We start from the raw sequence: 19,259 nt of genomic DNA, 5'->3' as shown, positions 1-19,259 counted from the left end.
TGTATGCACATCCTTTCTAACTGTGTTGGCGGTCCCTAGTTACCCCATCTCTTTGTTTCAGCACTGACCAAGCTGTTTGCCTTGCTGACCAGCCGAAGCCTGTGAAGGAATACAAGTATCCGGAGAAGTTGCCGGGAGAGTTATACGATGCTAACACGCAGTGCAAGTGGCAGTTTGGCGAGAAAGCCAAACTCTGCATGTTGGACTTTAAAAAGGCAAGTGATCCTTGGCAAATGCTCAATGAAATATGATTCAGAAAACCATTTTATTCAGGGTAACTGACATTGATGTATTCTTCGTTTATTGGGTACCTACCAAATGTCAAATCCTGTATGTTGGGGCCGGTCCGATATAAGAGGAAACACATGTTTTACTGGCAAAGAAGAGGGTCGATACTGTTGTGGGTATCGGTTTTCACTGGAGAACTGACTCAGCCTGTTAAGTTGGATCTTTCTTTCTGATTCATCACGGGGGAGCTTAGCAATAACTTTAGGTTGGTATGACTTGGCAAATTGAAATTCTGCATTTTTTCAGATAGTGTTATGAAAACAATATTTCCACTCTCCTTTTTTCCTCCCAATATAAGCATACTCTAAGACAGCAGTCTATCCAAGGCTTATAATTATTAAATTCCCCAAACATAGTCTCAATAGAGTAGTTTCTCATAGAAGGCAATATCCACTCCTGCAGCCCCAGGGACACCACCAGCGTCATTTCCTAATATAAATTCCTCATATAACCCAGACACATATATTGTTGCCAGACAGAGAAAATCGAGAATTAGAAACTTGCTCCACTGAACCGCAAAGGAAAGCTATCCATAAATGAAATGACAGAAACAATTTTTGAGGTTTCATTTATACTAGCGCATAATGAAATCAAGAGGGAAATAGAAAAAAAAAACAACGTAGTCCTCCAGAAACCTCCATACTTTTCAGAATTCACTGGGAATACTCCCAGCTTAAGTCGGACGTGATAATCTTCTTTCTTCTAAACTGGAGTAGAGCAGATCAAGCATAGCCATGTGCCAGAACTGGATTCTTATCTTATCAGCTGGTAATCTCAGCTTGGAACAAGATAATAAATCAGCTGTCATCAGTATATATTCTCCTTGTTGCCTTTTCTGTGGGCAGAATATGTGAACTCTCCAAGACTGTTTTTGGGGTTTTTTTTTTTTTTTTTTTTAGCATTACTCCTCTGTTAGGAAAAAGACGCATAAAATTAATGTATTCTTTTCAAAGATGAGATTTTCTGGGTAATACTTTTTTCTGTTTTTCACATTATTTTACTTTTGTGACTGGGACTCTATCACTTATGGTACCCTAATGCCTTGTGGAGAAGTCAGTGGTAGTCCACTGGAACTCTTGCCTTCCACACAGGAGACCTGGGTTCAATTCCCAGGCGATGCACCCCGTGTGCAGCTACTTCAGCAGGTTTCAGGGGAGCTTCTAGCATAAGATGGATGAAGAAGAAAGGCCTGGCAACCTGCTTCCAACAATAAGCCAATGAAAGCCCAATCCACAGCTGATTGTGGGGGTGATACAGGACTGGACCGGGCAGCATTTTCTTCTGTTGTGCATGGGGTCACCATGAGTCAGGGCCAACAATATGCCATGTGAAAACCCCAGACACTAATAGTGGTAGTGCAATATACTATTTTTGTTTGTTATTATTGAGGAAACATTTTTATACAGTGAAATGCATTCATTTTAGGTGTACAAATTTGAGTAAATATATTCATCTTTGTTATTAGCATCCCAAGGAGCCCTGGTGGCATGGTGGTTAAGTGCTTAGCTGCTAACTGAAAGGTCGGCAGTTCAAACCTACCAGCTGCTCTTTGGCGGTAAGATGTGGCAGTCTGCTTCTGTAAAGATTACGGCCTTGGAAACCCTATGGGGCAGTTCTACTCTGTCCTATAGGGTCTTTATGGGTTGGAATCAACTGGATGGCTACAGGTTTTTTTAAAGAGATAATGTAGGAACCCTGGTGTCCCAATGATTAAGTGCTTGGGTGCTAATGGAAAAGTTGATGGTTCAAACCCACCAGCTGCTCCATGGGAGAAAGATGTGGCAGTCTGCTTCTGTAAAGATTACAGCCTTGGAAACCCTGTGGGGCAGTTCTACGCTGTTCTATAGGGTTGCTATGAGTCAGAACGGACTCAAAGTCATATAACAATACCAGCACCTCCATCAAGATACGGATTATTTCCATAAAGCCAGAGTCCCCTCTTCTCTGCTTCCAGTCAGTCTCTTCCCCACTCGAGTAGGCACCCATCTTTCCGGTCCCTATCACTGTACGTCAGTTTTGACTGTTCTTATACTTCATAATTGCCTTGTTCCGTCTATTAAGAGTGAAGTGTTTAACATCTCACCATTAGGTATGATTTTACCTGTTGGTTTTTACATCAATGCCCTCCATCACACTGAGGAACTTCCCTCCTATTCCCAGTTTTTGAGAGATTTTATCACAGCAATGTGTTGGATTTTACGGAACGCGTTTCTGCTTCTGCTGGTGCAGTTATATGGTTTTTTCTTCTCTATTTTCTTAATCTGATACATTATTTTTATATGTGGCTTTCAGTTGTTTTTTTTTTTCCAGTGAATTTTGGGTTTTAAACCTGTATTTTCTGAGATAATTCCATTTGGTCATAATGTATTATTAGTTTTGTTTCATTTTTAATATTTTGCTGATTTTATTTGTAAATATTTTGTTTAGGGTTTTTGCATCTGTGTTCTTAAGTGATATTACTCGAGAAATACTGTTTTATCATTTCCTTTCAAGAGTTGATATCAGACTTACGCTGACCTCATGAAATGAATTGAGAAGTGTTCCTTTCTCCTTCGTTTTTAAAAGACTGTATAAAATTCATATTGCTTCTTAACTGTTAGAATCCTGTCTGTGGGAAGGTTTTCTGTAATTACTGGAAAATTACATTAACAGATAAAGAGCTTTTTGGAAATTCTACTTATTCTTGTGTCACTTTTGATAAATTCTTTACTTTTCCAATGTATTTGTCCATTTCATCTATGTTGTTGATGTTTCACCAAAAAGGTTTTTTTTTTTCCTTTCCCCAGTATTCCCATTTATCCCTTTAAGGATTGTAAGATCTATAGTAGCATTTCCTCCTTCATCCCTGACAATGGTAACACATGCCTTTTTCTTTAAATTATTTTTCCTTACTCCGTCTAGCTAAGGATTTGTCAGCGCAATTCACTTGTTCAAAAAAATAATAATAACCAATGCTCGGTTTGTCAATTTTCTTTATTTTTTTGTTAGATTCTTTTCCATTTCATTAAGTTCTGTCTTATCATTATTATATCCCAAGGCTTAATATGATTTTCTTATTCTAGCTTCTTAAGGGAAAGACACTATTAGCTATAAACCCTCTTTTCCTTCTTTTTCTAATTTAACAGTTTACACTAAAGCCGTCCCTTTCCTTCTAAGCCCCTAATTATCTGTATCCTGAAAATTTTGATGTGTTGTATATTTAATATTATTCAGTTTGAAATATTTTCTGATTTCACTGGTGGTTTCTTCTTTAATCCATGGATTATTGAGAAGTTTTATATTTAATTTCCAAGTATTTGGGGATTTTCTAGATAGCTTAGTGATTTTAGTTTCTAATTTACTTCAGCCTTTTATAGAAAATATAACCCACATGATTTAAATCCTTTGAAATTTATTGATACTTATTTTATAGCTCAGCATATGGTCTGTCTTGGTGAACGTTATGAAGGCAATTAATGAATGTGAATTCTGCAGTTGTTGGAGGTAGTATTCTAGAAATATCTATTTTGCTATTTTTTTAAATAATATTGTCTGCATCTTCTAAATTCCCATTGATATTTGCAACCTGTTCTACTAACCTCATAGAGATAGTTGTAAAACTCCAGCAGTCATTGTGGATTTCTCCCTTTCTAGTTCTGTTAGTTTTCCCCTTTTTTTATTTACATCCCATTATTAGATGCATGCATATGCATATTTAAGATTGTTAAATCTTCATGACTCATAATTACATCTTTCTGACACTTTTATCGTTACAAAATACCCTTTTTCAATAATTTTACTTTTCTTGAATTTTGTTTTATCTGATATTCATGTGGCCACATCAGTAGGAATACTTTTTGCATGATGTCTTTTACTTTCCACTTGTTCGTGTTTTATGTATAAATTATGTCTGTTATCAGCCACTCACTTGTCAGTTTGTCATAATGTGGTGGATTGCGTGTTGCTGCAATGCTGAAAACTATGCCACCGATATTTCAAATACCAGCAGGGTCATCCCTGGTGGACAGGTTTCAGCAGAGCTTCCAGACTAAGACTGACAAGGAAGAAGGGCCTGGAGATCTACATAAAAAAAAAAAAAAAAATGGCCAGTGAAAACCTTATGCATCGCGGTGGAACATTGTCTGATATAGTGCCAGAAGGTGAGTGCCTCAGGTTGGAAGGTTCTCAAAATATGACTGGGGAAGAGATGCCTCCTCAAGGTGGAGTCAACCTTAATGACATGGAGGAAGTAAACTTTTGGGGAGTTTTCATGTGCTGATGTGGTGAGTCAAAGTGAGGAGAAATAGCTTCAAAACATCCACTCATGGTCAGAATGTGGAATGTATTAAGTATGAATTTAGGAAAATCAGAAGTTGTCAAAAATGAAATAGAACACATGAAGATTGATATCCTAGGCATTAGTGAGCTGAAATGGACTGATATTGGCCACTTTGAATCAATCATATGACTAATGTATCTAACTCCAGAGATGAAGAAATTGACGATTTTTACCAACTTCTGCAGTCTGAAGTTGATTAACCATACAATCAAGATGTGTTGATAATTACTGGTGATTGGAATGCAAATTTGGAAACAAAGAAGAAGAATCTGTAGTTGAACAAAATGTCCTTAGTGATAGAAGTGATGCCAGAGATTGCATGATAAAATTTTGCAAGACAACAGCTTCTTCATTGCAAATTCCTTTTTTCAACAACATAAACAGCAACTATACACATGGACCTCATCAGATGGAATACACAGGATTCAGGAAAGGTACGGCAAGGTTGAATCTTTTCACCATACTTATTCAATCTATATTATGAGCAAATAATCTGAGAAGCTGGACTATATGAAGAATGGGATATCAGGATTGGAGGAAGACTTGTTAACAACCTGTGTTATGCATCTGACATATCCTTCCTTGCTGAAAGTGAAGAGGACTTGAAACACTTACTGATGAAGATCAAAGACTACGGCCTTTAGTACGGATTACACCTCAACGTAAAGAATACAAAAATCTTCACAACTTGACCAATAAGCAATGTCATGACAAATGGAGAAAAGATTGAAGTTATTTATCAAGGATTTTATTTTACCTGGATCCACAATCAACAACCATGGCAACAGTAGTAAAGAAATCAAAAGATGCATTGCATTGGGCAAATCTGCTGCAAAACACCTCTTTAAATTATTAAAAAAGCAAAGATATCATTTTCAGGACTAAGGTGCCCCTGACCCACGCCATGGTGTTTTCAATCACCTCATATTCATGGGAAAGCAGAGCAGGGAATAAATAAGACTGAAGAACTGATGCCTTTGAGTTGTGGTGTTTCTGAAGAATGTTGACTATATCATGGACTGCCAAACGAATGAACAACTCTGTTTTGGAAGAAGTACAGCCAGAATGCTCCTTAGAAGCGAGGATGGCTACATGTTGTCTCACATACACCGGACATGTTATCAGAAGAGACCCATTCCTGGGGAGGGACACCATGCTTGATAAAGTAGATGGTCAGAGAAAAAGAGGAGGACTCTCAAGGAGATGGATGGACACAGTGGTTCCCAACAATGGGCTAAATAAACAGCATAACACCAATTGTGAGGATGGTACAGGATCGAACATTGTTTCTTTATGAGTTGAAACTGACTCAAATGCATCTAATAAACAACATCAGCCTCCTAAACTGTGAGAAAATAAATTTCGGTTTGTTAAAGCTACCACTTGTTACATTTCCCACTAGGTAACTGAGAAACTTACATGTCCAAAAAACCTTAGTGAACTCCAAGAGAATTAATTACAAAGAAACCCCCCAAAAAGCTAAACCTGCTGCCGTTGAGCCGATTCCGACTCATATTGGTTTCCAAGGTGGTAATTCTTTACGAAAGCAGACTGGCACATCTTTCGCCTGTGGACCTGCCGGTGGTTTCAACTCCTCCTGTCAAATGCTTTAACCATTGTATCCACCGAGACAGAAATACCTAAGTTTATCAGAAACACACTGTTGAAATCACAAAATAAACAAGAAATCTAACAAGACACAAAAATATAATAATGCATTTCATACAAAGGAATGAATCAAATGACTTTTTATCAGAAATCATTGTATTCTGAAGAAAGTGGAATTATATCTTTAACCCTTTTGTGCCCGACAGTACATAGTAACCATGAGTTTTTTTCAGTGAGTGGGGTTTATTGGAAAGCTGCTGTACCATTGACAGTGCACGCTGCAGGGGCCTTTGAGACTTTGAAACTGAAGAAACAGGCATGTACTGCAAATTATTGTTTTTACATGGTATTTTTTTTTTTTTTGTATGAGCTGTCTGAATTTTGGGTAGGAAAAATAGAAATTTTGAAAATTTTTATTGGTTACACATATGTACCAATAGACCCTGGTGGGTACTTTAGGGGTATACTTAGTGGTACTTCGCAGGTACCACTAAACCCTTAGGGTAGGCTTGTGGGAGGGGACAAGAATAAAAATCCATACTACGCACCAAAAATTCAGACACACTCAATGATTTAGAATACATCCATTCATGAAAACACATGGTATCAACAAAAAATTCAAAGTAGAAAATAATTGGGCCACCAAAGGGTCAAAGTGCTTAAAAGAAAACAAAACAAAACTGGATCAAGAATTCTACCTCCTGCAAAAATAGCCTTAAAAAATGAGGGTGAATTAATGACATTTTCAGATAAAACCTGAGATACTTTGTGATCAGCATATGTGTGCTGTAAGAAATACTAAAGAAGCTCTTTAGGATCTAGAAAATGACAGCATTTTGAAACTCAGATCTATCTTAAAGACCGAAGAGCACTTTAATTGGTAAATATATGGACAAATTTAAAGACATTCTTATTTCTTGTCTTATTTTATTTAAAAGAAACTATTTAAATAAAAATCACAACATTGTGATTTATGTGGCTTATTTATACATAGAAATGAAATATATGACAACAATAGTACAAAGAATGGGTCAAGGATACAGGGATTGTTTGTTGTAAGACTCTTACGTTCACATTAGGTGGCTCAATATTAATTCCAGGTAGAGAATAAGTTAAGGATGCATGCTGTAATCTTCAGATAAACTGCTAAAAAATGTACAAGGAAGTATAACTAAAAGAACAAATGGAGGCAAAAATTAGGACTTTTAAAAAGTTGTCTAATCCAAAAGAAAGTGTGGTGGATTGAATTGTGTCTCCCAAAAACATATGTTGTAAATTCTAACCTCTGTACCTGTGGTTAGAATCCTGGGAATGGGTTGGGTTGTCTTTGTTATGTTAATGAGGCAGGAGGATTAGTGTAGGGTATGTCTTGAGTCAATCTCTTTTAAGATACCTTGTCGTTGTTAGGTGCCATAGAGTCACTTCTGACTCATAATGACCCTATGCACAACAGAACGAATCACTGACAGGTCCTGTACCATTCTCACAATTGTTGTTATGCTTTAGCCCATTGTTGCAGCCACAGTGTCAATCCATCTCTTTAAGGGTCTTCTTCTTTTTTGCTGACCCTCTACTTTACCAAGCATGATGTCCTTCTCCAGGGACTGATCCCTCCTGATGACATGTCCAAAGTATGTGAGACATAGTCTCACCATCCTTGCTTCTAAGGAGTATTCTGGTTGTACTTCTTCCAAGACAGATTTGTTCATTCTTTTGGCAGTCCGTGGTATATTCAGTATTCTTTGCCAACACCACAACTGAAAGGCATCAATTCTTCTTCAGTCTTCCTTATTTGTTTTTTGATGTAAAAGATATGAAACAAGCAAGCAAGCAAGCAAACAGAGATGAGGGAAGAGAGATGCCACACCACATGGAGATCTCCGTGGAATCAGGAAACAAGCTGAAGAGACACAGAACTTTCTTCAGAGCTGAAAGAGAGAAAGCTTTCCTCTGGAGCTGGTACCCTGTTATCAGAATTAGAGCCTTCTAAACTGTGAGAAAGTAAATTTTTGTTTACTAAAGGCACCCACTTGTGGTGTATCTATTATGGCAGCACCAGATAACTAAGACAGAATACAAAAATAAATAATCAAACAAATAAATAAATAAATACAGAGAAGCCAGAAAGAAATGAAAATAATAGAAAACAAATAGCAAAATGCTAGACTAAAATCCACCATATCAATACATACATTAAATATAAATGAATTAAACATTACATTCCAATGAAAAATCAGAGATTATAAGATGTTTATGATAGACAAGACCTACCCCCCCCCTAAAAAAAAACTCGTTCCCATTGAGTGGATTCTGACTCAAAAGGATATATAACAGAATAGAATTACCACATAGGGTTCCTTAGGCTGTAATCTTTATGGAAGCAGACTACCAGAACTTTTCTTCTTCAGAACAGGTGATGGGTTCAAACTACTGACCTTTCAGTTAGCAGCCAAGCACTTAACCAAACTGCCGTCAGGGCTCATTTATAATAGACTCATTGTTGTTATAACTAGGTGGTGTAAAGTCAGTTCTGACTTATAGTGACCCCAAGCATGACAGAATGAAACACTGCCCTGTGTTATACCATTGTCACGATCCTTGCTAGGTTTGACTTCATTGTTGCAGCCACTGTGACAGTCTGTGTCACTGAGGGTCTTCCTCTCTTTTGCGGACCCTCTACTTTACCAGGCACGATGTCCTTCTCCAGGCACTGGTCCCTCCTGATAACATGTCCAAAGCACATGAGACAGAGTCTCACCATCCTCGATTCTAAGGAACATTTTGGCTGTACTTCTTTCAAGACAGATTTCTTTCCTCTTCTGGCAGCCCAACTTATATTCAATATTCTTTACCAGCATCATGTTTCAAAAGCATCAATTCTTCAATCCTCCTTATTGTCCAGCTTTTGCATGCATACGAGGCAGTTGAAAATACCGTGGTGTGGGTCAGGCACACCTTAGTCCTTAAAGTGACACCGTTGCTTTTTAACATTTTAAAGAGGCCTTTAGCAGAATATTTGCCCAATGCAATGCATTGTTTCATTTCTTGACTGCTCCTTCCATGGGTGTTGATTGTGGATCCAAGTCAAATGAAATCCTTGACAACTTCAATATTTTCTCCATTTATCTTGATGTTGCTTATTGGACCAGTTTTGAGGATTTTTGTTTTCTTTATGTGGAGGTGTAATCCATACTTATGGCTGTGGTCTTTGATCTTCATCAGTAAGTGCTTCGAGTTCTCTTCACTTTCAGCAAGCAAGGCTGTGTCATCTGCTTAGTGCAGGTTGTTAATGAGTCTTCCTACAATTCTGATGCTGCGTTCTTCTTCATATAGTCCAGCTTCTCAAATTATTTGCTTAACATACAGATTGAACAGGTATGGTGAAATGATACAACTCTGACACACACCTTTCCTGACTTTAAACTATGCAGTATCCCCTTGTTCTGTCCAAAAGACTCCCTCTTGATCAACGTACAGGTTCCTCATGAGCACAATTAAGTGCTCTGGAATTCCCATTCTTTAAAATGTCATCCATAACTTGTTATGATCCACACAGTGGAATGCTTTTGCATAGTCAATAAAACACAGGTAAATATATTTCTTGTGTTCTGTTTTCAGCCAAGATCCATCTCTCATCAGCAGTGCTATTCCTCATTCTACATCATCTTCTGCATCCAGCTTGAATTTCTGGCAGTTTCCTGTTGATGTACTGGTGCAACTGCTTTTGAATGATCAGCAAAATTTCACTTGCATGTGATGTTAGTGACATTGTTTGAAAATTTTCACATTATTTTGGATCTCCTTTCTTTGGAATGGGCAGAAAAATGGATCTGTTCTGCTTGGTTGGCCAGGTAGCTGTCTTCCAAATTTCTTGGCATAGATGAGTGAACTCTTCCTGCATTGCATTCATTTGATGAAACATCTCAATTGGTATTGCCCTTTACATCATTGAAAAAAGGTACTTGTAATGAATAAGTCATTGGTCTTGCAAAATTCTATTATGCAATCTTCAGCATCATTTCTATCACTAACACCATATTTTCCAACTACAGATCCTTCTTGGTTCCTAACTTTCACATGCCAATCACCAGTAATTATTAATGCATCTTGATTGTGTGGTTGATCAATTTCAGACTGCAGAAGTTAGTAAAAAATCTTCAGTTTTTTCATCTTTGGCATTAGTGGTTGGTGCATAAATTTGAATAATAGTCATTGTCTTAGTCATCTAGGGCTGCTATAACAGAAATATCACAAGTGGATGGCTTTAACAAAGAGAAGTTTATTCTTTCAGAGTCCAGTAGGCTAGAAGTCTGAATTCAGGGCACCAGCTCCAGGGGAAGGCTTTCTTTCTCTGTCAGCTCCAGAGGAAGGTCCTTGTCATCAGTCTTCCCTTCGTCTGGGAGCATCTCAGCACAGGAACCTCAGGTCCAAAGGACACACTCTGCTCCCAGCTCTGCTTTCCTTGTGGTTTGAGATTCTCTCATTTCCCTCTTTTATATATCAAAAAGATTAGTTTAAGACACTATCTAATCTTGTATATTTCATCAATATAACTGCCGCTAACCCTTCTCATTTCATCATAGTGATAGGATTTATAATACATAGGAAAATCATATAAAATGATGGACAATCACACAGTACTGGGACTCATGGCCCAGCTAAGTTGACAGATATTTTGCGGGGGACACAATTCAATCCATGACAGTCGTATTAACTGTTTTTCATTGTAGACGTATGGATATTAACCAATTACTGATACCCTTGTACTTCAGGATAGATCTTAAATTGTTCTTTTTGACAATGAATGTGATGCCATTTCTCTTCAATTTGTCATTCCTGGCATATTAGATCATATGCTTGACTGATTCAAAATGGCCAATATCAGTCCATTTCAGCTCACTCATACCTAAGATATCCATCTTTATGTGTTCCATTTCATTTTTGATGACTTCCAATTTTCCTAGATTCATACTTAATACATTCCACATTACGACTGTGAATGGATAGTCGCAGTTGTTTCTTTTCATTTTGAATCATACCACATCAGCATATGAAGGACCCAAAAGCTTTACTCCGTCCATTTCATTAAGGTCAGCTCTACTTTGAGGAGGCAACGATTTCCTAGTCATGCTTTGTGTGCCTTCCAAATGGTGGGCTCATGTTCTGGCATTATATCAGACAATGTTCCACTGATATTCAGAAAGTTTTCACTGGCCAATTTTTTTGGAAGTAGATTTTCAGGCCCTTTATGTTGCTGAAAAAGTTATTTGCAATGAATAAGTCATTGGTCTTTCAAAATTCTGTCATTTCACATCTGATGTCATTGGTATCACCAATGCCATATTTTCCTACTACAGATTCTACCTCTTCGTTTCCAGCTTTCACATTCCAATCACCAGTAATTATCAATGCATCCTAATTGCATGGTTGATCAATTTCAGACTGCAGAAATTGTTTGGAAGGTAGAAGTCCAAATTCACAGTGCAAATTCTGTTGGAATGCTTTCTCTCTCTGTCTGCTCTAGAGGGAGGTCCTTGCCTCTTCTGAGCTTCTGCTCCTAGGTGATTTTCAAGTGAAAAAAAAAATTTTTTTTTGACAAGTGTCTTCCCCCATCTCTGCTTGCTAGCTTGTACTTAATATCCTTTAAATCTCAAAAGAGATCGATTCAAGTCCTTTGCTCAGGCTCTGGGGCCCATTGCACCATGATGGTATCCATCCAGTGGCTCTCTGCATGTGGGGACTCTTGACTGGCTCCAGGGGTCCCCTTCAAGTTGGAAGGCAGCAGTTTTTGCCTGCAAGAGGGACTGCTCAAGAAAGAAGGCACCAGAATGTCAGCAGGCAGAGACAACATGATGCTGTAGACAGAAGCACCACACTGTAGCCCCACAGCAAAGACCCAAAAAACTAAGTAAAATTGAGACAAACATCAATCCTGGAACCCTGAGCATCAAATGAAGAGATAAGGAACTCAACCAAGCACCAAATGGAATAAGAAGCTGGCAGAGAAATACAGTGAGGAGAGATACGGAATGGAGGTCCCCTATCAGCTAATGCAGCACGGATTCAACATCTTGGACTCCTGTTGGAGATCAGTGGATGGGGAGTACAGGAAAGCAGCCTCACGGAGCTCCTAGGAGACAGAGCACCTGATGGAGATGCCCTACGGCATCATAGCTGATCAACTAACCCTGCCCATTGGACAATGTAATGAGAAATATTGTGCCCACAGAGGAGCAAACAACAAAGAATGCCCAGCCCATCTGCTCAGACATAACCAAATAAAACAAAAAATCAGGATAAAACAAACAAATCTACAATCAATAAATTAAGAAAATACCTACTGAATGTCCCAAAAACAGCAAACAATATCAAAACATACAAAAAAAAAAAGAAAAAATAGAACAGCATGGTTCCAATAGGTGTCAAAAATAAAACACCAGATGACTTTCCAGTAGAAGAAAAGTCACTGGAACTATTTGATACGGAATTCAAATCTCTAATATTCAGAGCTATCCAAGAGTTGAAGAAAAAAGCTGGCAAAAATGAGGAAAACATAGACAAAAATCAGGGAAAAGGCAGACAAAATCATGGAAAAGACAGACAAAACAATGGCAGAATTCAGGAAAATAATACAGGTACAAAATGCCAAAACAAATTCACAAATAGAAATCATACAAAAACAACAATTAGAAATCCAAAAGATAAACAACAAGATTTCAGAAACGGACAGTGCCATAGAAGGTCTGAGAAGCAGTCTGAAACAACGGAAGACAGGATCAGTGAAATTGGGGACAAATCCTTGCATACCACTTTGTTTGAAGAAAAAAAATGAAGAAAAATAAAGAAACCCTGAGAATGATGGGGGATACAATCAAAAGCAAAAATTTTTGAGTGATTAGAGTTCCAAAACAGGTATAAAAAATGGAAAGCACAGAAATGATCATTGAAGAATAGCTGACAGAAAACTTTCCTAATGTCATGAAAAATGAAAAGTTGACCATCCAAGAAGCTCAATTAGCCCCATATAAGATAGACCCCAAAAGAAAATCACCCAGGCATATCATAATCACACTTCCTAAAACCATACACAAAGAAGAATCCTGAGAGCTGCTCAAGAAAAACAAAAAGTCACATACAGTGGAGAAACAATAAGACTAAACTCTGATTACTCAGCAGAAACCATGCAGGCAAGAAGGCAATGGAATGACATATACAAAACCTTGAAAGAAAAAAATGCTAACCCAGAATAATATATCCTGCAAAACTCTCATTCAAATATGATGGTGAAATCAGGACATTTCCAGATAAACAGAAATAAAGAAAATATGTAAAAGCCAAACGTACAAGAATTATTAAAGGGAATCTTTTGCTTTGAGAACAAGCAACATCAGATGACACCCTGAATCTAGGACACAAGACCACACCACCTAAATACAAACCTAGGAAATGAACATTCAAGAATTAACCAAAGCTAAAAGATTAATAGCAGGGAACCAGAGAGATTAATCTGTAAATGACAACAACATCAGAATAATAAAAGAGGGAACAAACTGTGTAGGCATAGAACTTTCTAATGGAGAGGAAGGCAATGGGATACGAAGCAATAAAAGACTAGTTCAAACTTAGGAAGATATGGGTAAATGACAAGGTAACAACAAAGAAAGTTAACAAACTTACTCATCAAAATAAAGAAGAAAACATAAAGTCTTAGTAAACACAAAATCTACAGAAAACAAGGGAAAAAAAAAACCCACAAACAAAAGGAATTCAGCACAGAAGAGTAAGAGGAAAAAAGAAAATATTGACACCACAAAAAAAAAAAAAAAAAAGCACTACAAAATAACAGCAATGAACTCGCACCTATCAATAACTGGAAACCCTGGTGGCATGGTGGTTAAGAACTACGGCTGCTAAGCAAAAGGTCAGCAGTTCGAATCCAGCAGGCATCCTTGGAAACCCTCTGTCCTATAGGGTCACTAAGAGTCAGAATCGACTCAATAGCAACAGGTTTAGTTTTTTGTATCAATAGCCTACATGCACCCATAAAGATTTGGAGAGTGACAGAATAAATAAAAAACAGAATCCATCAATATGCTGTCTACAAGAGACACACCTTAAAAACAAAGGTGTAAATTTATTAAAAATCAAGGGAGGGGAGAAAAAATGTATATATATATATAAAAAAAGCAGGAATGACAATACTAATCTCAGATAAAATAGACTTTAAAACAAAATCTATCATAAAAGACAAAGAAGGGCATTATATAATGATTAAAAGGACAATCCATCATGAAGACATAGCCATAACAAATATCTATGCACTCAAAGACAGGGCTCCAAAATACATAGAACAAATTTTAACAGCACTGAAAAGAGAAATTGACAGTTCCACAATAATAGTAGGAGGCTTCAACACACCACTCTCGGTAAAGGACAGAACATCTAGAAAGGAACTCAACAAAGATACAGAAGATCTAAAGGCCCCAATCATCCAACTTGACCTCACAGACATATATAGAACACTTCACTCAACAGCTGCAAAGTATACATTCTTTTCCAACACACACAGAACATTCTCCAGAATAGACAACATCTTAAGCCACAAAACAACCCTGAACAAAATCCAAAATACTGAGATAATACAAAGTATCTTCTCTGATCATAACACCATCAAAGTAGAAATTAACAACAGGAAGACAAGGAAAAAAAATTGCATAGAAACTGACAACACCCTGCTTAAAAACCACTGGGTAATAGAATAAATCAAAGATGGAATTAAAAAAAAAATTCCTAAAATCAAACAAAAATGAAAACACATCATACCAAACCTTTGGGACACAGCAAAGGCAATGCTCAGTGGTCAATTCATAGTAAGAGATGCACACATCAAAAAAGAAGAAAGGGACAAAGCCAAAACATTAGCTACACAACTCAAACAAATAGAAAGAAAACAGCAAAAGAAGCCACCAGAAGAAAGGAAATAATAAAGATCAGAGCAGAAATAAATGAAATAGAGAATAGAAAAACAATAGAAAGAATCGACAAAACCAAAAGTTGGTTCTTTGAAAGGATCAACAAAATTAACAAACTACTGGCCAAACTGACAAAAGAAAAAACAGGAGAGGACAAAAATAACCCAAATAAGAAATGAAATGGGGGACATTACAACAGACCCATCTGACATAAAAAGGATCGTAACAGAGTACTATGAAAAACTATACTCCAACACATTTGAAAACCTAGAGAAAATGGACAAATTTCAGGAAACACACTACCAACCCAAATTAACAAAAAATGATGTTGAAAACCTGAACAGACCCATAGCAAGAAAAGAAATTGAAAACGTAATTAAAATAAAACAACAACAACAAAAGCCCTAGCCCAAATGGCTTCACTAGATAATTCTACCAAACATTCAGAGAAGAGATTACAGCAGTACTACTCAAACTATTTCAGAACATAGAAAAGGAAGGGACACTTCCAAATTTATTCTATGAAGCCAGAATAACCCTGATACCAAAACCAGGCAAAGACACCACCAAAAAATAATAATAGTAATAATATTACAGGCCAGTATCTCTCATGAATATACATGCAAAAAAATTCTCAACAAAATTCTAGCCAATAGAATTCAGCATCCTATAAAAAAAAATAATACACCACAACCAAGTAGGACTCATACAAGGTATGTAAGGATATTTCAACTTTAGAAAATCAATCAATGTAATCTACCACATAAATAAAAGGAAAGAAAAGAATCACATGATCATCTCAATCAATGCAGAAAAGGCGTTTGACAAAGTCCAATACCCATTCCAGATAAAAACTCTCAATAAAATAGGTATAGAAGGGAAATTTCTCAACATAATAAAGGGCATCTATACAAAATAAACAGCCTACATCATTGTTAATGGAGAGAGGCTGAAAACGTTCCCCTAGAGAACAGGAACAAGACAAGAATGTGTTTTATCATCACTCCTGTTTAACATTGTGCTGGAAGTCCTAGCTAGAGTAATAAGGCAAGAAAAATAAATAAAGGGCATGCAAATGGTAACAAAGAAGTAAAACTGTCCCTATTTGCAAATGGTATACTATACATAGAAAACCCAAAAGACTCCATAAGAAAACTACTGGAACTAATAGAAAGATTTATCAGAGTAGCAAGATACAAGATAAACACAAAAATCAGTTGGATTCCTATACACCAATAAAGAGAATGACGAAAAGGAAATCAGGAAAACAATATAGCCCCTAAAAAAAAAATAAACTACTTAGGAATAAATCTAACCAGGAATGTAAAAGACCTATACAAAGAAAACTACAAAACTCTACTCCAAGAAACCAAAAAAGGCCTACATAAATGGAAAAACATACCATGTTCATGAATAGGTAGATCCAACATTGTGAAAATGACAATTCTACCCAAAGCAATGTACAAAGGCAATACAATCCCAATTCAAATACCAACAACACTCTTTAAAGAGATGGAAGAACTAATAATTAACTTTATATAGAAAGCAAAGAGGTGCCAGACTCGCACTACCTAACCTCAGAACCTACTATACAGCTACAGTAGTCAAAACAGCCTGGCACTGGTACAATGACAGATACGTTGACCAGTGGAACAGAATCAAGAACCCAGATGTAAGCTCCATAGACACACCCAAATTCCCTGAGGGACTGGATTACTGGGCTAGGGGCTTTGGGGACCATGGTCTTGAGGAATATCTAGCTCAATTGGCATAACAGTTTTATAAAGAAAATGTTCTGCATTCTACTTTGGTCTTAAAAGTTTTGATCAGCCACCTAAGATACTCCACTGGTCTCACCCTGTCAGGAGCAAGGGAGAATGAAGAAAACCAAAGACACAAGGGAAAGATTAGTCCAAAGGAGTGATGGACCACAACTACCACAGCCTCCACCAAACTGACTCCAGCACAACCAGACGGTGGCCGGCTACCACCACTGACTACTCTGACAGGGTCACAATATAGGGTCCCCAGACAGAGCTGGAGTAAAATGTATAACAAAATTCTAACTCACAAAAAAGACCAGACTAACGGGCCTGACAGAGACTAGAGAAGCCCTGAGAGTATGGCCTCTGGCCACCCTTTTAGCTCAGTAATGAAGTCACTCCTGAGGTTCACCCTTCAGCCAAAGATTAGAAGGCCCATGAAACAAAAGGAAGCTAAATGGGCACAACAGCCCAGGGCCGAGGACTAGACGGCAGGAGGGGACAGGAAAGCTTGTAATAGGGAACAAAAGGTTGAGAAGGGAGAGTGTTGACATGTTATGGGGTTGGTAACCAATGTCATGAAACAATGTATGTACTGTTTTTTGAGAAGCTAGTGTGTTCTGTAAACCCTCATCTAAAGTACAATTAAAAAAAAAAAAAAAGAACAAATACAGAAAAAAGAGAGATTGATTCAAGAAGCACCCTACACTAATTCTGCCTCATTAACATAACAAAGACAACCCATTCTCAAATGGAATTATAACCTTAGGCGTAGAGGTTAGGATTTATAACATATTTTGGTGGACACAGTTCAATCCATAACTTTAAGTCAATTTTTGTTTTGTTTTGTCTTGTTTTTTTTTGTTTTTTTTTTTTAATTTGGGTAGTTTTAGCCATTATTTCTTGAAATATACTTTCTGCTCCATCTTTCTTTTATCCTTTTATAATTCCAATTACTCATGTGTTATACTGCTTGCAATTACACCCACAGGCCACTAAGGCTCTGTTTGTTTTTTAATCAATCTGTTTATCATTTTCTTTAGACTGGACATTTTCTGTTATCTGTCTTCAAGTTCACCAGTCCCTTCTATTATTTTGAATCTTCTGTTTTGACAATGCAGTTGAAACATTTCAACTACACATTCATTTACTGCATTTTTCAGTTCTAGTATTGCCATTTGATTCTTTTTCATAATTTATATTTCTCTTCTGAAGTTTCCCCTTTGTTTACTCATTATGCCTATGTTTTCCTTTTTGTCCTAGAATATATTTATAATAGCTGTTCCTAAAGTTTTTATCTTCTAATTCTAAATCTAGGTAATCATGAGTTCTCTTAATGGACTATTATTGTGGGTAACATTTTTCAGTTCATTTGCATTTTTAGGAATTTCTTAATGCACGAAGCATATTTTGTCTAAAATATTGTAGGGAGTCTACATCATGTTGCCTTCCATTTAAAGCCATTAACATTTTTTCTCACAGGGAGTTAAATTACCAGTGGATTCTTTTGATCCTCTCGGGCTTTGTAATACTTCTTGTTAGGGCTCATATATTTCAAATCATCTTTAGCCGAGGACATAGCCTGTACTGTAGCGTGTGGCACTTTCTCCCAAGGCATGGCCTTCTATGCTCTCCACTGGTTTCCTAGGATGTTCACTGAGGTTTCTCCACTCTACGTGTGTTAGAATGCTATTGCTTCCCAGTGCTGTGCAACTTCTGTCTTCTAGCCCGTATCAGCTCTCAGCCCGCAGCTGCTACCATCTGGTAGACCATGGAATTTCATCCTGTGTATGACACTCACACCTCAGTTGAGGACCTGCAGGAAATCCTCATGTGGACACACGCTGTCCCCTCTCCTCCACATGTACGCACTAAGGGCAGCTTCTTGTTGTCTAGTCCTGCTCCACACATTCCAACTGACTTAGCATTTTCTACCTGTGATCTCTGCCCCCTCCACTGCGTATGGCTGCTGCTCTCTGCCTGGGCTCCCCGCCCCACACACACAGGGTGGAGGGCTTGGAAAGTGCTTCCAGGCAGAGAGCTGGGCAAATGTGGTCCTCGCCTTTTGTGTTTCCCTTTTCTTGAGGATCACGTTCCAGTGCTGCACGTTATTAAAGATCTAAAAAAATTTTTTCATATTTTTTTGTAGAGTTTTATAGTTGTTTTGGGCTGAAAAGTAAGCCTGGTATCAGTCATTTCCTCATGGACAGTGGAGGAACTATATGTTGAAATAACTGCATCTATTAAAATCAAATAATAGGAGATAATTTCCTATGATGTGATGACGCTCATCGACATAAATAACTTCTA

At 37.4% G+C, this 19,259-nt stretch overlaps 1 protein-coding gene across 1 annotated transcript in view; it reads left to right on the top strand.

Annotated features, from left to right (window-relative positions):
- ADAMTS16 (ADAM metallopeptidase with thrombospondin type 1 motif 16) overlaps positions 1 to 19,259 on the top strand; it is a 286,634-nt gene that overhangs the window by 124,654 nt on the left and 142,721 nt on the right. The window contains exon 9 of the mRNA XM_003408138.3: positions 62 to 215. Within this exon, the coding sequence (XP_003408186.2) occupies positions 62 to 215 (154 nt within the window). The remainder of the gene's footprint in view (positions 1 to 61; positions 216 to 19,259) is intronic.

Source organism: Loxodonta africana, chromosome 2 (assembly GCF_030014295.1).
Source record: "Loxodonta africana isolate mLoxAfr1 chromosome 2, mLoxAfr1.hap2, whole genome shotgun sequence".
Classification (NCBI taxonomy): domain Eukaryota; kingdom Metazoa; phylum Chordata; class Mammalia; order Proboscidea; family Elephantidae; genus Loxodonta; species Loxodonta africana.
Note: the sequence above shows the minus strand (reverse complement) of the source record. Positions and strands in the feature narration are given on the sequence as shown.